This window comes from Cricetulus griseus, chromosome 4 (genome assembly GCF_003668045.3).
Source record: "Cricetulus griseus strain 17A/GY chromosome 4, alternate assembly CriGri-PICRH-1.0, whole genome shotgun sequence".
Taxonomy (NCBI): Eukaryota; Metazoa; Chordata; class Mammalia; order Rodentia; family Cricetidae; genus Cricetulus; species Cricetulus griseus.
In genome coordinates, this window is record NC_048597.1 from 4,958,041 (window position 1) to 4,977,230 (window position 19,190).

General features: G+C 47.3%; 1 protein-coding gene across 2 annotated transcripts in view; it reads left to right on the forward strand.

Moving 5' to 3' along the window:
• The first annotated feature begins 328 nt into the window (after nucleotides 1-328).
• Nucleotides 329-19,190, forward strand: part of Runx1 (RUNX family transcription factor 1) — a 221,850-nt gene continuing 202,988 nt past the window's right edge. For both annotated transcript variants that reach the window (XM_027415623.2, XM_027415622.2), the window contains exons 1-2: nucleotides 329-487; nucleotides 690-806. In XM_027415623.2, coding sequence (XP_027271424.1) covers nucleotides 749-806 — 58 coding nt within the window. In that variant the 5' untranslated portion in view covers nucleotides 329-487; nucleotides 690-748. The remainder of the gene's footprint in view (nucleotides 488-689; nucleotides 807-19,190) is intronic.

Here is a 19,190-nt window from a genome sequence, read left to right on the forward strand (position 1 = left end):
CAATCTTTATCTAAATAATCAGTTGTTCCCCAAACCACAAATAACAACAGGATCTGATCTCTACTAAATCAGCAAAGAGCTGAGACATCAAGAAGAGACTGAGGCAGGGGATTTTGTTTGTTTGTTTGTTTGTGTTTCTTCTACAGTCCCTCTCTTCTAAGCTCTACTCAACTTTATTATTATTATTTTTTTTACACAGCCTGGGGGAGGGCAGGTGGAGGGCAGGAAGGGCATAGCTCAGAAAGTTTAAAAAAAAAAATTGACATCACTCAAGTCACATGATTGTCAAGAACCAATGGTGCTGGGCTGTGGAAAGGGGAACAGTTAAATTTGTAATTTGGGTTGTGTGAAAACTTCTTTGGGCCTCATAAACAACCACAGAACCACAAGTCGGGTAGCCTGGCAGTGTCAGAAGTCTAAACCCAGCACAGTGGTCAGCAGGCAGGACGAATCACACTGAATGCAAACCACAGGCTCTCGCAGAGCGGTGAGCAGCTCAGCCCACAGGCGGTGCTTTTTTTTTTTTTATCTTTAAGAATTTGAATATTTGTTTCTGCAAATGTACTTTTTTTCCCCCCTGCAAAGGGCCCATGGAGTCCCAGGGGTGTTAAGGTTGGGGGAGAAAAAGACTTAGGGAGCTATGGTGGGAGAGGTCAAAGTAATGACCTTTCTTGGTTTTTGCTCTTAAGGTAAAAGGAGTCACTGAGTCCCCCCACCTTCAGAAGAGGTGCGTTTTCCAGAGGAAACGATGGCTTCAGACAGCATTTTTGAGTCATTTCCTTCATACCCACAGTGCTTCATGAGAGGTGAGTACGCTGATCTTTTTAGATCTGGTTTCGTTCGGCTTTGCACAGAGTGAAATGGCAGCCAGCGGGCCCTCCAGTGCCTGCCTGGGGGTCCTTGCCTGCTTGGGAGTGAGGGAGAATTCAAACAGAGGCCTGGGATTATGAGGCAACTGGATTACTTATTTGTGGGTCGCACGCTGCTACGGAGATGTTTTAATAAATGCTTGGTTGAGCTGTTGAAGTATTTGGTCGCCGAGTGAAAGTTGTGTCAAGTGCCTTGGACTGCTCTTGTTTACAGTCCTAGAGATTAAAGGCTGGCACGGAGGATACTTTTGGGTTTTAGATGGCTGTCCCTTGCCCCGAATGACTCTATTGGAGTTATTTTGATGTCAGCAAGCTGTCTGGCCCTGTCCTTGAGTTCAGTTTGCCCTGGGGCTTAGCAGACTCGGCACTTAGGCTGACCAGGAGGAGTGGTGCCAGTAGTGTGGCCTGGAAGAGGCAGCTCACAGGTATACCTTGGATCTGCCTGGAGATTTCAGGGCCAAGGTGGCCACTCGCAGAGAGCAGGATCTGGGTAGACTCATTCTTGGAAAAATCATCCAAAGGGGCTGTGCTGTGGTTTTTCTTTTAGCCTCAATTGCAAAAAAAAGGCAGCCGGTGTTGCTCAAGACAGAAAAGCCAGAAAATTGTGGCATACACAGTCTCTCTCTAAAAGAACTATGAAGCCATTTCCTAAGTCCACGCATTCTCGCAGCTAAAATTACTAGATGGCAGACTTTTGGGTAGGCACCACACGGGTCATGAAACCTACCTGCGTTTTTATAGCCAATCTCTTGAAACTTACATAGCTGGAGTTGAGCCATGAGTAGGCACGTGTGTTTTGTGGCTCTTTCATGAATCGGGGACAGAGCTTAAGCAAATAAAAACAGAAGTATGAAAAGATCATGAAGGCACAGCCGTGCACCAAGACGTGCTTCTTGACTTGTGCCTGTAGTTTGTGGATTGAATGTTTGGCAGAGCTGATACGGAGTGGAACGGCATAAGGGGTATCATTTATTTGTTTCTGACTACAAATTCTTGTGCACACCCCATGGGTATCTGTGAATCAGTATTGGTGCATACAGACAAAGGATCAGGGGAATGCAGAGGGCTTGCCAACCACGTTGTCACAACAAACGGTATTGAGGATGCCACAGGGCTTCTGTGTGGAAATGTAAAACCTGGCGAAGGGACGTGTGTGTGTGTGTGTGTGTGTGTGTGTGTGTGTGTGTGTGTGTGTGTGTGTACATGCGCATGCGTGTGTATACATGCCTGTGTGCTTGCAGGTTTTGGGAGTAGCATCCGAATTGAAGGAGGAGAAGGAGAAGAAAGCAAGCCATTAACCAATTCCAAGCTTTAAATTAAAGGGCTTTCCAAATGCTCCCTTGCTGGCAGCGGAGGAAACTGAGTGAGTTTGAATCATGGGGATGTGTGTGAGTCACGAACCGTACAGTGTCCTGCAGTGGGACAGGCAGAGACACCAGCCCTGGGGCCCCTGGTGAAAAGTCACCAACTGCTCACTGGCTGCATTTCCTCTGGGCTGCCGACAAGCAAAGGAAGTAATATTTGTAGAAAAATTCCTGGCTTACTCCACTCTCAATACATGCTCCAAATGTTTATTGTTTCCTATTTGGTGAACTCAGGAAGACAGAAGCAGGAAACTTGGAACATTCTACTGGGGAGTAGGTTGCATTGCTGCCTGTGGTGCTGGCCTTCTGGGTTGTCTTTATGGGCCCAACAGCAAAGACAGTTACGAATGTGGTAACCAGGAACACAGCAGAGCTCGGTCTGCAGCCCGCTGCCCCCGCCTGGGAGCAAGAGGCTACTTACTCTCAAGCAGGCTACCTGGACAGACCTTGCTCCTATCAAACTTCAGGAAGAGCTGGGGAGATGAACACATGCTTACCATGCAAGGTACGGTAAGGCCCATGAAGGCCCATGTTAGAATCCATGGAATCTTCATAAAAGCCAGGTGCAGGGATGTGTTCATCTGTAACCTTAGCATTCCTGCGGGGAGACAGGAGCTGCAGACAGAGAGAGGCTCCCTAGAGGCTACAGGCCAGCTAGCCTGGAGTGCAACCTGGCATCAGACAGCAAAGAGACTCTGCCTCAGACAAGATGAACGGTGGCCTCTACATGCACACTGTGGTGCACCCGTGTCCACAGTCCCCACGTGAATGCACAGACTTGCACATAGCAAGCACATATCACACACATACTGATTTTTAAAAAATCAGCGTGGTTCATCTGAAAAGGCCTCACTTCCCCCTCTGGGCAAAATGGAGCAGATGGAGGGAGAAAGGGCTGTCAGAATAACATGGGAATTGACCACTGGGACCTCAGTGAACTCATGGCAACTTCCTGGTTAATATTATTTTGTCCAAATGACCTGTCACCACAAGGGTTTAATGGCCCACATTGGCTGTCTGAGATACAGTCCAGTGACAAAACATTGCTTTCTGTTGTTGTTGTTGTTGTTGTTGTTGTTGTTGTTGTTGTTGTTGTTGTTGCATTTGGAACTGGTGCCGGAACCCACCCTCCTCTCCAGCACCTAGGTCTCTCGGCCCAACTCCTGGCCCCTGACGCCTAGCCTGGCCATTCATAGGGTTCCCCATGACTGCTCCCTGGATGTAATTTATGGCTCCCCAGCCCACTGTGGGCTGCTCATAGCATCTTGTTTTCCTCCTGGGATGGTACTTTATCAGTCTCTGCAATCCTCACAGGAGGAAACCCGCAACTCATTTTCCGCCCGATACCAGCATGGAAGCAGGGAGCAAACAGCAATGGGGAACCGAGCAAGCCATTGTTCCCTTTCTCGTGAGAGTTGGGCCAGCGTCTCAGACACTGGCACGCAAAAAGAATGTGGTCTACCACAGAGAACTCCCCTCCTCTTCCATCACCCCATACCAGGTTCTCACTTAGTCTGCCTAACCAGGGAGATAAGAGTCGCCTGAGACTCCAAGGGGCTCTCACACGTGGTTGACAACATGAAACTCTTGTAGAACCCCAGCTTGGTCCCCTCCGAAGGTGCAGTGTGAGGCCCAAAAGAGATGACTGTAGAGGGGAAAGCGCCGCCACATTTTTTTTCTCCTTTCTTTTTTTTTAATGCCTCAGGTAGCCTTGTTCTTAGAAGTGGCTTAGTGGTCTAGGCAAAGCTTGAGTGTCGAGATGCCTGAGTTCCTAGAACCACGGGTTAAAAAAAAATCTCAGCAGTGTGGCTCTGTGCGAGTCACTTGGGCTGGCTGTTCAATAGGAATCAAAGAACTGAGGCTGACTGTGTGCAGCATGTGTGTTTTCCCATAAATACAAGTTTACCACTGTTGAAACACTTGAAGACGCCCCTTTTCACACCACTGAAGACTCATGTGACTTGGAAAGTCATAGATGAAGTTACCTGTGGCTTTGTCCACCATGCAAAACCTGCTAGTGAGTAATCAGTCCACTGCAACACAATACCACAGACATGGGGACTTGAAAAGCAATAATGTGTTTCCTCACGCTCTAGAGGCCAGAAGTGTGAGGCCCAAGTATCAGCGGCTTTGGTTTCTTGTGAGGTCTGCCTCGTGGCTTATTTGTTGCCTCTCCTGGTTCTCTCTCTCCTCTCTGTCTGCCTCTCTCTGTCTCTGTCTCTCTCTGTCTCTCTCTGTCTCTCTGTCTGTCTTTCTGTCTCTCTCTGTCTCTCTCTGTCTCTCTCTGTCTCTCTCTCTCTGTCTCTCTCTCTGTCTTTCTGTCTCTCTCTGTCTCTCTCTGTCTCTCTCTCTCTGTCTGTCTGTCTCTCTCTCTGTCTTTCTCTCTCTCTCTCTCTCTGTCTCTCTCTGTGTCTTTCTGTCTCTGTTTCTCTGTCTCTGTACTCTTTAGCACAGGCTGATCTAGCACTATGTAGCCCAGGATAACCTTAAATCAAGACAATCTTCCTGCCCCAGCCTCCAGAGTCTCAGAATTACAGGCACAATCTACCAGCCCCAGCCCAGCCCCTAACCTCCTCTTTTGAGCTCATCAGTCATAGCAATGAGCACTTCCTTCTATCTAATGGCTTCTAGACTACTCTATACACAATACAGTCTCATTCAGAGGAAGTGAGAGTCCAACAAATGCATGGATTTGGGGGTACACGGCGTCTTGGCAGATCTGCCTTCTGTGGTCCATAAGAAGACCAGCACAAGGCTCATCGCCATCCCTGGGCATTCAAGAACCGAACCCTGCCTTCCCTGTAGATGAAGTTCCCCATCTGAGGCAACCCACACATTATGAAACTAATTTGTAAGAGGTGTTAAAAATGTTCTGAACTTACCCTCATAGCCTCTGCCACCCGCTCTTTCTGTGTAATGAGAAACAGTTGACAATGGCATAATGGCAGCTCCAGAAGAGCCCACAGTGGTCCCCAAAGAAGCCACCACCCTACCCTGATCTCCCCAACAGGAGTGCCCTGTGCTTCAGGCTGATCCCAAGGACACCTTGCCAGCCCCAGCCAAATGAGTGCGTGGGCAGGGAGAGGCTACAGCAGTTCACACATTAAATATGGGACAGGAAGTGGAAACTGGAAAGCTGTCTCTCTGGGTAAAGCACTTGGTACACAAGCCTAACAGGCTGAGTTTGAAACCCCAGAACCTTCTTAAAAAGCCAGATGCCCATATCTGTCGTCTCTGTGCTCCTGCTGTGCAACACGGGAGGTGAGACAGGAGGGCAGACACTGCAGTTGACTGTACCTGCACACGATTGCCGAGTACACGCTCATACACAGAAACATCTTGTACGCACACAAAACTGCACACACAGGCATGCACAGAGATTAGAGCAGTTTAGTAAGTCAACAAGCAATGGCCAACTGGAGGGTCGTGAGAAACAACAGCTAAACCCTAATTAAACAGCAAAAACCTTTGAGAGCAGCTAGAAGCAAGGTAGTTCTTCTGTGTTCTGGAAACAGACCTAAAAGATGGGTCCAAGGACATGGCTGTTTGCTGGGAGGCAGCAAGGCTGGCTGGCACTGGGATGGAAGAGGGAGGGGGGCTCTAGCGCTCACACTGGCTTGCAGAGAGAAGCCAGGTGCCTGCCTGCAGAAGGAAGAGGTTAAGGACGGTTGCTCTGAGCAGCAGCAGGGTTTGGAGCTTTGAAGGCAGAGCTGCTCAGGAAAAAAAACACCAGGCCATTTCTCTCCTTTCCTCTCTTTGGCGCCAGGCTAAGCCCCAGGGCTTCCTGGAGCCACACTTTCCCTGGTTTCCCTTTCATTCTTATTTGGTTAAGGTATCGTTGTGTTTGGAAAGTGGTTTGGTTGGTCAAATTTTATTTGTTTGAGACAGGGTCTCAATCTGTCACTTAGGCCAGTCTAGAATTCACTGTGTAGGCCAGGCTGGCCTGGAACTTACAGAGATCTGTCTTCCTCTGCCTCTGAGAGCTGGAGTTAACGTATGTGCTGGCTGATCTGGAAAAAGCTAAAGGGAAGAGTTGGAGAGCATACGATGGAAAGAGATTTTATTTAATTCTCAAAGCAGTAATACAAATATTAAAAACAATAAGGCAGGTACCAATGAGTCGGTAAACCTCAATATTTTCACCTTGCAGTGCCGATCACTAAAGTCCCTTAGGTCTGTGGGAGAGCTTAGCCTCTCTACAGCATGCAAGCTGTATTAACAGTGGCAAGCCAGCAAAGATTCTGTTACCCAAGACAGTACCCAGTGAGCTGGTCAACCTCTGTCAACCCGTGGAAGAAAAGAGCTCACAATACAATGGAGGGCACCAGGAAGGCTCCCTGGAGGAAATGGCAGAGTTTGGGAAACAGGGAAGATAGAGAGCAGAAGGGAGGGTGGTCCTCTGCCTGGACCAAAGTCGAGCTGCAGAACACCCGATACACACCCCAGAGATACACAGGGGACTGACAGGGGAATGAGAGCTAATCAACCCTTCTGGTGGCCTGCAGCATCTACACTACTCTCTTTTCATTGAGCTCAAGGGGAGGCACAAAGCTCCCTGTGGAGCTCCACCAGGGCAGTGTCCAGGATGGAGACTAAACCTCAGGTCAGGACACATCGGGAGGGCAGAGGCTCTTCTCTGAGAATCCTGGTGCAGTGTTTGAGTCTAGAGGGTTCTTCCGAGGAAAGCCATTTTGCCTGTTGAGCCAGATGCCAGTCCTCTGAAGACCAGCAACTCTCTCTTCTTCCTGACACCTGTCATTGACAAGTCCTTTGTCAAAGCTCAGAGATAAAGGCACTTTGGGTTTTTGTCTGGATGGGGCCAGGCAGGGAGGCCCACACAGGAAACTCATGCGTTTCTCAGGTAACTTCCCAATGACCTAGATGAGTCAATAATGTCGCTGTGTCTACTTTGAGTTCTGCAAAAAGGAGTTAGTAACGTTCGAGGAGAGCTTGCTGCCCAATGGCCAGGTTCCTGTGTGAAATCTTCCACCCCTTAGAATCCGTAAAACCCATTACAGCTCAGCAGCACTAGGAAGTTTTTGTTGTTGTTGTTGTTGTTTTAATGTTTACTTTGGTATGAGAAGTTTTGTACCATTTTATACATGGAAAATATTTTCAGACGCCTCTGTGTTTTGTCCCTCCATTTTCTAGAGAAATCTACCTAAGCTGCTCTGATATACAAACGTATCCACCCCACATCTTCCCCACTGTCCTTTCCCCCTACGAGCCAGCAACCACCACCCTTCTTCTGAATATAAGCAGCCTCAAGACAAGATGATATGTCTTTTTTTTTTTTTTACATTTTTTACATTTTTAGCGCTGCAAAAGTATAACCCTACACCCTTTGAGAGGCAGGAAGGGAGAACTTCCAGACCAGTGATGTAATCCAGTTTGGAGAGTGCTCGCCCGCCTGTGCACCAAACCATTGGCACCATTGCTAGCACCAGAAACTGGGGAGGGGTGCATACCTGTAATCCCAAGATTTGGAAGCTGTAAGCAGGAATTCAAGCCATCCACATAGAGAGTCTGAGGCTCTCCTGGGATACAGAGACCCTGTCTCAGGAAAGAAAAAGAAAGGGGAAGTGTGTGTTTTCTTTGGAGACAATGGCTGAAATCAGGAAGTGTGACAATGGAACTCAGGGATATCACCAATAAAACGGGGTTCTAAGACATCTCCCCGTTAGTGAAACAGACAAGTTCAAACATCCCTGCAGCATACTCTTGTACCCCCTTTGCTTTCTGATCCCTTCTCCTCTCTGCCTGCATCAGTCTCCATCTTTCTCTTTGCTGCCCTGATAACCCTGAATGGTGCCAGAGGAGGAATGACAAAAAGAGGGGCGCTGTACCCAAGTGTGATGGCAATGAAGCATTTTATTATAGAGGACAAAACTTTGGCTGGCGAGCCTCGGTGAGCATGTCAGCTGCACACAGAGGGAAATCTGACCACAGTGGCTCCTGCACATGAGGACTCGTCTGTATCTATCCATAACTGATGTAGAGGGGACACAAGACAACCATGGTTTGGGCCCCACCATGCTGGGCCAGGGCCAAGACAGCTGAACGCCGACCTTGTCTAGGCAGGAAGGAGATGGCGGGCTTCTTCATCACATGGGGTTGTCTTCTTATTCAGAAAGAAGAGCTTCTTTTTATAATTTTTATGCTTTTGAATACATGTATTTCTATTTATTTTTTGAGAATTTCATATGCATATACAATGAAATATAATCAATCCACTCCCCGTTTCGCCTTCCAATCCCACCCATATCTTCTCTGAACACACCTCCTCCCAGCTTCATGCCCACCTCTACATTGACTGAGTCATTGATTGGCTGATTGATTCTTCATGAGTGTATGTGTGTGCAGGAACCCACGAAGGTGGAGTTACAGGTTTTTGTGACTCACTGTGTGAGTGCTGGGAACAGAACCCAGAGCTCTTTTGGCTCTTTTGTTTGCTTATTTGTTGTTTGGTTTTGTTTTTTAGTTGTTTGAAGACAGGGTTTCTCTGGGTAGCAGCGCTCACTGTCCTGGAACTTGCTTTATAGACCAGACTGACCTTGAACTCACAGAGCTCCGTCTGCCTCTGCCTCCTGAGTGTTGGGATTAAAGGTGTGTGCCACTGCCAGGCCTGTTCTCCTTTCCCTTAGGGAATTACTGTTCTTCTTTCCCTTAGGGATGAGCACTCTCATTTGTCACTTACTGTCAGCTTTTTTTGAAGTTGAGTCTCTGCATTACCTGCTCTCCACTGCAAGAAGAAGCCTCTGCCCCAGGGTTGGGAGCCACCGAGGTCTGTGAATTTAAATATTTAATAATAATAATAATAATTTAAATAAATTTGAATAAATATTTAGAAAGCAGTCTGACAACATGAGCATTAAGCAGAGGAGGGGACACTTCCATATCATTGGGGCCCGCAGCTCATTGCAAGCCTCTGGCTGGAGAGCACCAGGGAGGGTAGGATTGTGTGCAGAGCCAAGAACTGGGAGAGACAGTGTGGGAGGGAGTGAGGGCAGGGCAGCCTAGGCAGGCTGTGCCTTCCAGGTTCTGTCTTGCCTCCTTGTTGTCTAGGCTGATCATACTCTGCAAATGTGATTGGCTTTCTGGGATCCCTGGGTTCCCGACCTACAAATGCAAACAACAACAGAAAGGGAAAACATTGAGGAAAAAAATGGCATCTGAGCTGAATATCAGACTTGATTTGTCTTATCTGCTTTCCCTAAGCAATATGGTACAGCCTCATTTGCATATCCTTTACATAGTATTAGATATGAAAGTCATCCAAGGGCAATTTCACATATCTAGGAGGATGTGCTTATGTTCTATGCAAATATCATGCCATTGTAAGAGAGACTTTGTCCTCTGTGGGGGTGGAGACACCTGGCACCCCTCCCTTGTTAGGATACTGAGGAGTGGCTGTGCCCACCGAAGCCCTGTCCCTCCCTGGTCCTCCTTAGAAGTGGCAGGTGGATGCTGAGGTTGCCATTTAGACTTGATTCCCTAAGACAAAGCAGCAGGGGCTGGGTTTGGGTAGGGCAGGAGCTGACTCAATGGGAAACAAGGCCATAGCAATCTGTGATGTCAAAATTCAGAATCATACTTAGCCTTCAATATGTTAGTGATCCAAAGCAAAATGAACTCATTTCAGAGCCACCACCCCTGGTCATGGGCTAACACTGTGTCTCAGAGAAATTTATTTTGCTTTTTATAGAATTATTTCCTATAATGTTTTTCTTCCTTCCTCCTTTCTTCCTCCCTCCCTTTCTTCTTTCCCCCTTTTATTCTCTTCGTTTTCCCCTGGGGTACTGCTGATGGAACCCAGGGCCTCACACATGCTCCACTGCTGATTCTTACCCTAGCCTTCTACCCCTTTATCAAGTGAAACTTAGTTTTGAATGACTTACCTTAAATTTACTTAAAGATGTTCTCTTCTTTCATAGAAATAAAAAAAAATAACAGATAATAACCAGAAAGTGGCCCTCATTCTAGGTTCTCATTCACACCTTGTATTACTGCAAAGAGAAGGTTGCTTTTGCATGGTAATTACTGGCCCTGGCAGCTTCCCAGTCTCTCTCTCTCTCTCTCTCTCTCTCTCTCTCTCTCTCTCTCTCTCTCTCTCTCTCTCTCTCTCTCCCTCCTGGGAGTCAATGCAACATTTAAAGAAAAAAAGAGAAAGAGACTTTGTATTCTGGTTTCCTTTGAGAAAGGAAATAATATAATATACACTTTCATTTCACACTGTTGCAGGACAGACGCTTATCTTGAGGACTATTGGCTCTGTAGTTAGCACCCCCTCCCGTTTCCACCACCCCTACCCCAATAGAAACCATCATTTCCTCCTTGTGTTGCTGAGTGCTCTGCCTCTCCTGAGACTGACATGGATTTGTGCAAATGTGAAGCCATGTTTTGTTGGTTCTCAGTCAAGGCTTTGTGTGTGTCAGCCTGGAAACTGCACAGGCAGACAGGCATGAGCAGCTCTCCTATGGTACAAGGTGTCTGTTTTCCCTTTTCTGTCAGCCATCATCGGGCTTCACATCATGTCTATTGGATATGTGCTCTGGGACTCCTAGGAAGGGACTTTTCTGGATGGAAAATAAAATGATAGGACATGTGCAATAAACCAAACTCGCTGGGAAGCTGCCCCAGGAAGCAGCGCTTCCCTCCGTCCTTACAAGTAAATCATGGTCATGGCAGTGCAGATTGTATTCTGAAAATATGAGAAGGAGGTCTCATGAGATCCCACAGAAAAATCTGGAAAATGCTGCAATGTTATATAAGAGTATGAGGTGAAGAACTAAGAAAGTCAGGCCCCACTTGGCGTCTCAGGCCCCTTCTTTCAGCTACTTGGGAGGCTGAGGCAGGAGGATGGCAGGTTCAAGGCCAGCTAAGGTAACTTAGTGAGATTTTGTCTCATCATACAGAGTGTAGTACAGACATGCATGTTCGTGTGTGTGCAAGGGCAGTGTGTGTGCACACGTGTGACCTGTGAATGTAGTGTCCAGGGGACAAACTCAGCTGTGCCCCCTCAGACAAACTGCCTGGAACTTCCTGAGTAGACCAGGCTGGACGGTCAATGAGCCTGCCTCCAGCAACAAGTGCTGGTTACAGCACCTGGAGCTTTAAACATGGGTCCCGGGGGCTTGAACTCAACGTTCCTATGCTTGCAAGACAAACACTTTTTTTTTTTTTTTTTTGAGCTGTCTCCCCAGATCCTTGCTAGAGTTTTAGGAAATGCAGAGATTGGCCTATCTGAGATCTCCTCTGAGTCAGCTAAATGTTAACCTCTGTCTCAGAGCACTACACCAGTGTACCTGATACCACTCAAGAGTCTAAAGAGTTAGCAGACACCAGTAATCCTGTGCCCTGGTCAGACCCCAGGCCCTTTGCAGGCCAAGCACCTGTCTGCATGATATATTGTGTGTAAAGGCCCTGACGCACTGGCATCTTCCATGGGTCCTGCGGAGTCTCCAGCTCCCATAAACCCAACACCCACTACATACAAACCCATTCCTTGGGCGGTGTCACAGCTAGCCAGGTTGGTTTGTGATTATGGCGAAGTTTAAAGAAGTAGAATTCTGAACATCCTCATAGCTACAGAGAATAGGGCCACCAAGCTGATAGCCTCCAGATCTGAAGAGGGGGTTGAAAATCAGGAGACCATGTTTAGAAAATTTGAAAAACAAGACTACAGTTTCTTCCAGGAATAGATGTATCAGCAGCATGTCTGACTCTAAATGAAGCTCAGGGTTCCTGATTCACAAGGCCAGAACTGTCTTCTCTGGGGAGAAATGAAGCTCTTCCCTCATACACCCCCCCCACACACACATGGGATGGGGGCAGAAATCGAAATGTGCCTGCCTCAGGGAACCAATGAAACCTCCCAGGACACACAGTGACTTGGACAAAGCTTTCTCTATAGGCAGCAGGAGTATCAGCCACCTTAGGTTCTCACTGCCAGTCATGGCGAGCTGTTAAACAAGCCCACAATCTTTGCATAGTTATTTCTAAATGATATGCACGAGCCACTGTTGAGACAGCTGTAGAAATGTGTATTATAAAACACACACACCCCAAAATTGAAAAGCTTCAAATATGAGCCTATCCCATGGGCTTCCCGTTTTGAATCAGAGAATCTTCACCAGACCCTGCCTCTCCTCCTGGACCTCCGTTTCTTCCTCCAGAATACCACTCCAATCATTCTAGAAGGAATCCAAGAGGATTCGAGTTTTCTGGATCACTAGACCATCTTCAATGGGTCATCAAAGAGAGGCTACAGTGGAGACAGACTTGGGAAGACACATGCCTGGGGGAAGGCTTTGCATCCCACCATTGGTTCCTACCATCGCCATAATTTGCCACCAGAGTCAACTAGGGCCATGTTTTAACCTCTTGGAGTCCCACTTGTAAAGTAAGGAGACGGCCCAACCTTTGTACACTTTCAAAAGGCTGAAGATGAAAGATATGGGGTGGGAGACACAGAAAAGTCACGGAGTAACAGGCAGTTGTGGGAACTGCCATGGATGGGAAGCTGGGGAGCCGCCTCTGTTAGCTTCAGAAGGTGGCTTTGTGGTGTTTCCTGGAACCAGGCACCTGTGAAGGAGAAAACAGCTTGCTCTCAACCTGTGGTGAACTCAGTGCCCCTTAAAGAGCGTTGAACTTACTACCATTTCAATTGAGCAGAGGGCCACAAGCGTTTCTTAAGCCCATTCTGAGCGGGAGGCAAGAACACCTTTCGACCCTGAAGAAAATACACCTGTAGCATTGAACCCTCGCATGACCCATGAATTGTGTTCTGATGATAACCTTTCTCTACTGAGGGAAGCCTAGCCTACAGAAGCAAGAGAAGTCACCTGGGGTCAGGCTTCAGGGACAGGTCGACCAAGTCCAAACCGAAGAGTTCGGCGTCGGACTGTAGAGGGTACATGGGGGTTTAAGACTGCCTCTGTGGGGCTGAGGATGTGACTAGTTGATAAGGTACTTGCCTAGCATGCACGAAGACCTGGATTTGAGTCCCGGCACTGTATAAACCGGGTATGGTAGTGTAGGCCCACAGTGCTGGGACTTAGGAGGCAGAGGCAGGAGGATCAGAAGCTCAAGGCCAGCCTGGGCTACATGAGAAACCTGTTAGTGGTCTTACGTTCTCACCACGGGTGTCCATGGCTTCCTTTCTTACTGTCTTTGTTTTCGGGCCCTTCCCCATCACAGCTGTCCTGTGAGGAAGACCTGAAGATGCTTCTCCAAACCAGCAGTACCCAAGCCTGAATGCCCATCATGGCCATCTTAGCCTGCTGGGGATAGGCGACTCTTCCGTCTTCCACAGCAGTTTGTGGCTTTCATTCATCAGTCTTGAGATACCTCTAGTATAGAAGGAGGTGACATTCTGGGCATCTTTGTGACCAAGAAGATGTCTAAGGTGGATGCTTCTGTGTTTATTTCCTGTGTCTTTTGTGTTCTGTAATTTCCTGGGTACATAGCATGAAAATCTTAAAGAGGTGTTTGTCAAAGTCGCCCATGTCTGACCCTGAACTTGCATGACCTTGACATAGAGCATAACTTTAGCTTTGTTCCTGAGATTCTTTTCCCAAACTCAGGCTCTGAGAGCCTGATAGTGAGCAGTCCATAGGACCCACCACGTAGTCCATCCTTCAGAAGGCTGGGAGCCTCTGGGAGCCAGCACACTAACCCCATTACCCTGACTGTGACCTCTGCCTTTGACCATGGTTTGTACCAAACACTTCAGTATCATTGTTTCTGTGGTTGAAATTCTGTAGCCAGAAGCAGCTGACTCAGCAAGAAGTGGCCCCGTGAACAGGACCTCCCTATCATTACCTGTCAGTCACATAACAGCTGAGGGAGGGTCTTTGAACATAGTAGGTCTTTCTCTAGAAGCATTGATCATCCTCAAAGTCCATGTTGCCCATCCTCCGGGTTCACTGTGGAGCCTTTTTCAATTAAACTCATTGGGTATGTGGTTTTTGTCCGCTTTCTTCCTCTAACCTGTGTTTGTATTGAAGGCACTTATCACCTGGTTTTCCTGCCAGGGATTACCGCACTCACTCCGATTCCCTTACTCTCTATGCTGGCCCCAAGGGAGGATACAGTAGTGTTAAATCCCCATGCAGGCTCCTGCTGGCTCTGGAGAGACTCCCTGTGTAGATGCAAGGCACTGCCAGCTTCTAATTGTTGCTGTGCAAACATCTTGATGGGAAGAAATTAAAAGGTGCTCGAGCTAATTATTCTCCCATAATAAAAAACAGTAATAAAATAATAAAGCTCACTGGAGAAGGCCAAGGAGCTGCTTTGCCTGCTCAGAGCATAGAGGGGCAGGGAAATTAAAACTCCAGGGCTTAGAGATGGCACTTTACATCCCTGCTAGGCTTCTTCATTCTCCTTCTGGATGTCTGTGTACACGTCACAGCCAAGCCAGCCTACCTCCCCTTCCTCCTCCTCTGTCTTCCCTCTTTCTTCATGGCATCATCTGCTGTTACCTTCAACAAAGACTTGGCACCTGCCTGGGGAGTCATCCAATAGCCCGTAATGGCCATCTCTGAACTGAGAAGCAGGACAGAGATGACATGCCAGCCACCTCTATGTAATGACAGGCTTGACTCTGAACAGACAAGGAGGTCACAATGAGTGTGGGCACACATATGCACGCATGTGTCCACAGGCTCACACTTTAATAGCAGGAGGAAGCTCACCACTGGCATAGGCCTCCACCTGCCTCTTAACTCTGCTCTGCTCTTAACTCCTGCAATCCACGAAAAGGAAATACACGGAGGAGATGGAATGGAGGCACAGGTAGCATAGTGCTACTCAGCTTCTGTCTAGAAGAGAGCGTCAGACTAAAATGTCCGGTCACAGCATTCTGGGCGAGCACAGCCACTCCAGGCCTTTTTCTGTTCCTGGATTAATTGGCCTGTATGCCAAATTAGATCTATATGAAAAATCAATGTCTGTGTCCCTGATGGCTCGTCTCCATAGTCAGCCTGAGGAAATAGAACCACCACAGAAATGCACCTCTGGGTGGGTCTATGACGATGTTTCCAGAAATATTAAGTTAAAGAGGGAGGGCCCACTCTGGACGCGGCCAGGAGCTACAGATCAAATGATCTGGGGTCCCTGACTTAATAAAAAGGAGAAAGTAAGCTGAGAACCAGGATCCATCTCTCTCTGCTTCCTGGCTGGGGACACAATGTGAACAGCTGCTTCAGGCCCCTGCTGCCAAGTCCTCCTGGCCATGATGGACTACACCCACCAACTGCGAGCTAAATAAGTCCTTCCTTCCTTAAGTTGTTTCTGTCTGTCCAGCGTTTGCCACTAGGAAATTGACTAAAGCTCTTTTATACTCAACTTTTAAAATTTGAATATATGTAACTGAAAACGTGCATATTTGTCTTTCTTTGCCTGGCTTGTCTCATGAAGCATTCCTTCCTCTAGGTCTTTACATGTGACACTATTTCTTCATTTTCATGACTTCATAATATCCCATTGTACAAATCATATGCCATGCTTCCTTTACTCATTGGTTCATTGACGTATCACAGGTAGAATGCTTCTCTTAACTCTTTTGAATATTGGGTTCATGAATAGAGAAGGGCAAAGAACTTGTGGTGATTCTGTTTGCTTTGGTGTGTGTGTGTGTGTGTGTGTGTGTGTGTGTGTGTGTGTGTGTGTGTGTGCCCCCATGTGCACACACAGGTGTGCCCTGGGTATATTGGTTACTTTTATAATTTCTGTGATGAAGTAACCCATAAGACAAAGGGAGGGAGGGTCTACTTAGCTCACAGTTTGAGAGTGAAGTCCATCAATGAGCAGAAAGCTGGTGCCCAGAGCTTGAGGTAGCTCACCTCACTGCATCCAGTCAGGAAGCAGGAATGGTGGAGGCTGGTGCCCAGAACTGGAGGTAGCTCACCTCACTGCATACAGGCGGGAACAAGGAAAGATGAAAGCTGTTGCTCAGCTTCAACTCATTTTTGTTCAGTTAAGAACCCTAGCCCTTGGGATGATCGCTGCCCATATTCAAGTTAGGACTTCTTACCTCGTTTAACCCAATGTGCCAATGTGGAAACTCCTTGACAGACATGCCATTATTCCTAGGTGACTCTAGAGCTTGTCAAGTTGACAATATTAACCATCAGATGAGGCTATATAGTAGTTAGATTTTGGATTGCTAAGAGACTTCCATACTCTATTCCATAGTGTCTATACTAATTTGTCTTCGCACTAGCAGCAGACAGTGGGTCCATTTTTCCTTCACTCTCACCAGCTCTGGGGTCACTGGGCTGTTTAATATTGTCTGTCCTAAGGGTCTGAGGTGACGTTTCATGGAGGTTTTAGTCTTCATTTTCCTGGTTTTTAGAGTTGTTGATCAAATTTAAATACTTGGTTATTCCTATGCCTTCTGGGAAATACTTTTCCAAGTCCTTTGCTCATGTTTTAATCTGGTTATTTCTTGCCTTGCTGTTGCATTGTTGGGTTCCTTGTATGTACTTGATATGAAACCCTTAACAGACATGAATTCAATGTGTCCTCTGCTTCACCAGGATGCTCCCTGGAAGGAGTTTTCAGTCTAATATAATCCCATCTGTCTATTTTTTTCTTTGGTTACCCATGCCTTTAGGGTCTTATATGAAACATCTTTGTCCGACCAATGTCAAGAATCCTTCGTTTTTTCCTTTAGTTTCAGGTTGTTTGTGCCTGTAGTTCATTTGACACTGACCAATCTCTTTATAGTTGTTTTTTTTTTCTTAAGATTTGGCCTTTCTAGCAGGTCTGGTCATTCAGTCTCTGACTTCTTCTGGTCATATTTAGACAGCTTTCCAGAGTGAACTTCCTTATCATTTTTCTTCTATGCCAGGAGAATGCTATACACCAGTGGTTTTTACCAAAGGGAAAAAAAGCCATGTGGGGACAGAGAAGTGACTCATGAACGTCTGGCATTGTCTGTAGTGGCCACAACTCAGGTGAGGGAGAGGAGAGGGACAGTATTAGCAACTCAGTGAGTAGGTGGAGTCCACACACACAGCAGTTCATGGGACAGCCCCAAACAAGGAATGTTCAGGCCCAAATGAAGACAAACTAGAGAAATCTTACCTCACACTATCAAGAGCACCACAAGAGAAAGTTCTTATCCTTTACACTCTTCTTATTTTATTTCCTAGAAAGTTCCTCCATCACACACACACACACACACACACACACACAGAGCCCACCACCAAAACTGGAGAAGCAACTGGGCACATCTTCAGAGCACAGCCCAGCTCCCCATAAAAGCACAAAGAGCTTCAAAGGTCTTAGACATGAGGAGGATTGACCTGCCCAGGCCTTCAGTGACCCGTTATCTGTGGAAGGCAGAGCTCAGCACTGTTACAGGGATCCTACTCCCTGTGTTACAGAGAAGAGAGCTGCCACCCTAAGCACAAGGTATTTAGGCTCCCATAGGGACTTCAGGACCAGAGAAACCAGAAGACAGATCCCTGCATAAAGAGGGATCGAAGGCTAGAGGGAGAAGATAAGGCCAGGGAGGAGTCCGACCTGCAGAGTCCAGAACTCAGAGGGGCTGTTATAGAGAATGAGCAGATGACAAACGGGAATATTCTTGCATTCCAAAAGGAAGGGATTCCTACTGAAGCCAAAAGATTCCCTTCAGAGAGAAACTAATGACTAAATGGCAGTAGGCGTGTGGATGAGCTAGTGAAGGAACCCAAGGGAAGGAAGGGCCAGGGACAGCTGGAAGTTTTTTTTCTTTTTTCAGGAAGTAAACAGCATGGAGAGGCTGGGCACCCTGGGCTAGCCCCACCTGGCTTTCTCCAAAGCTCACCAAATATCTTTCATGCATCCACGCAGAGCCTCATGAGCCAATGCGGTCACAGTTACTTAGAAGTGAACACACTTTGCCTCAGCATTCAGATGGCAAACCTAGACCACTGAAGGTTAAGAACGAAACCCAAGATCACACAACCAATAATGCTAGGCATGTTGGGACAAAATAAGGTTTATCTGCTGCTTTTCTTGAAGTACTTTAACGCAATTCAGTAATATGCAAGCATGCCTTTAATTTGCCTGGCTATGTGTAACGGACTAAAAGGTCCTCCAACTTGAGCTTGGAGCTGAGGGTTTGAGCTCACCATCAACCAGGCAGCAAAACTGGGAGGCCAGCTAGAGCAAAAAAGGAAGAGTCAGTGATCACCCAGGACATCTGCCGTTGGAGGGTGAGAGTGTAATGGAAATGCCCATTGTGTGGTCTATGGAGGTGGCCAGTTGAAGCTAAAATACGATGTAAAGTACTAACCATCGCTCTGCACTCGGCACAGCAGACAGCTGTAGAGGGTCCACACTCTCCTTCCCACGCCTCACCACACTTTTCATACATAAGCACCATTGATCATAATCATAACCGAGTTCCCATTAAACTCTCCCCACCCACTACCCTGGTTTGCTTCCAGCTTCTTCCGATCCCAAAGCCACCTCAGTGTGGCTGCTAGCTCCCTTAGTGTCAGGAGCATCCCTAGTTCTGCTGGGCGGCCCATGTGTGTGACTCTGCTACAAAGCAACCTAGAATGCCAACACTAGCGTGACTGCCACTGCCTCCCAGAACTTGCCACCTAGTTAGGGAGGCAAAGCCCATGCCCAAGACACTGTGGACAAAAATTGAACTCACCAATCCAAGTGGCATCAGACCAGGCCAGGGACAATCGGTCTAGTACTCAGAAGGTCCCAGTAAGATTATAGACTTGAACTCTGTAGACCTGGGAGTCCTGAGCTTGGCAGTATACAAGAACCCCTTACAGCACATTCCCAGATTTCCAAACGCCAACTGAGAAACCCCAAGTCAGAGGGGAGCCGAAACATCTTAACAGCCCTGCAGCCTCCAACGTCGTTGAGCGATGGTCTGTAACAGGAAGCCTTGACTGGTTTTGATGAAGTCAAAATTGAATATTGATGCAATTTCAGGCCCGAG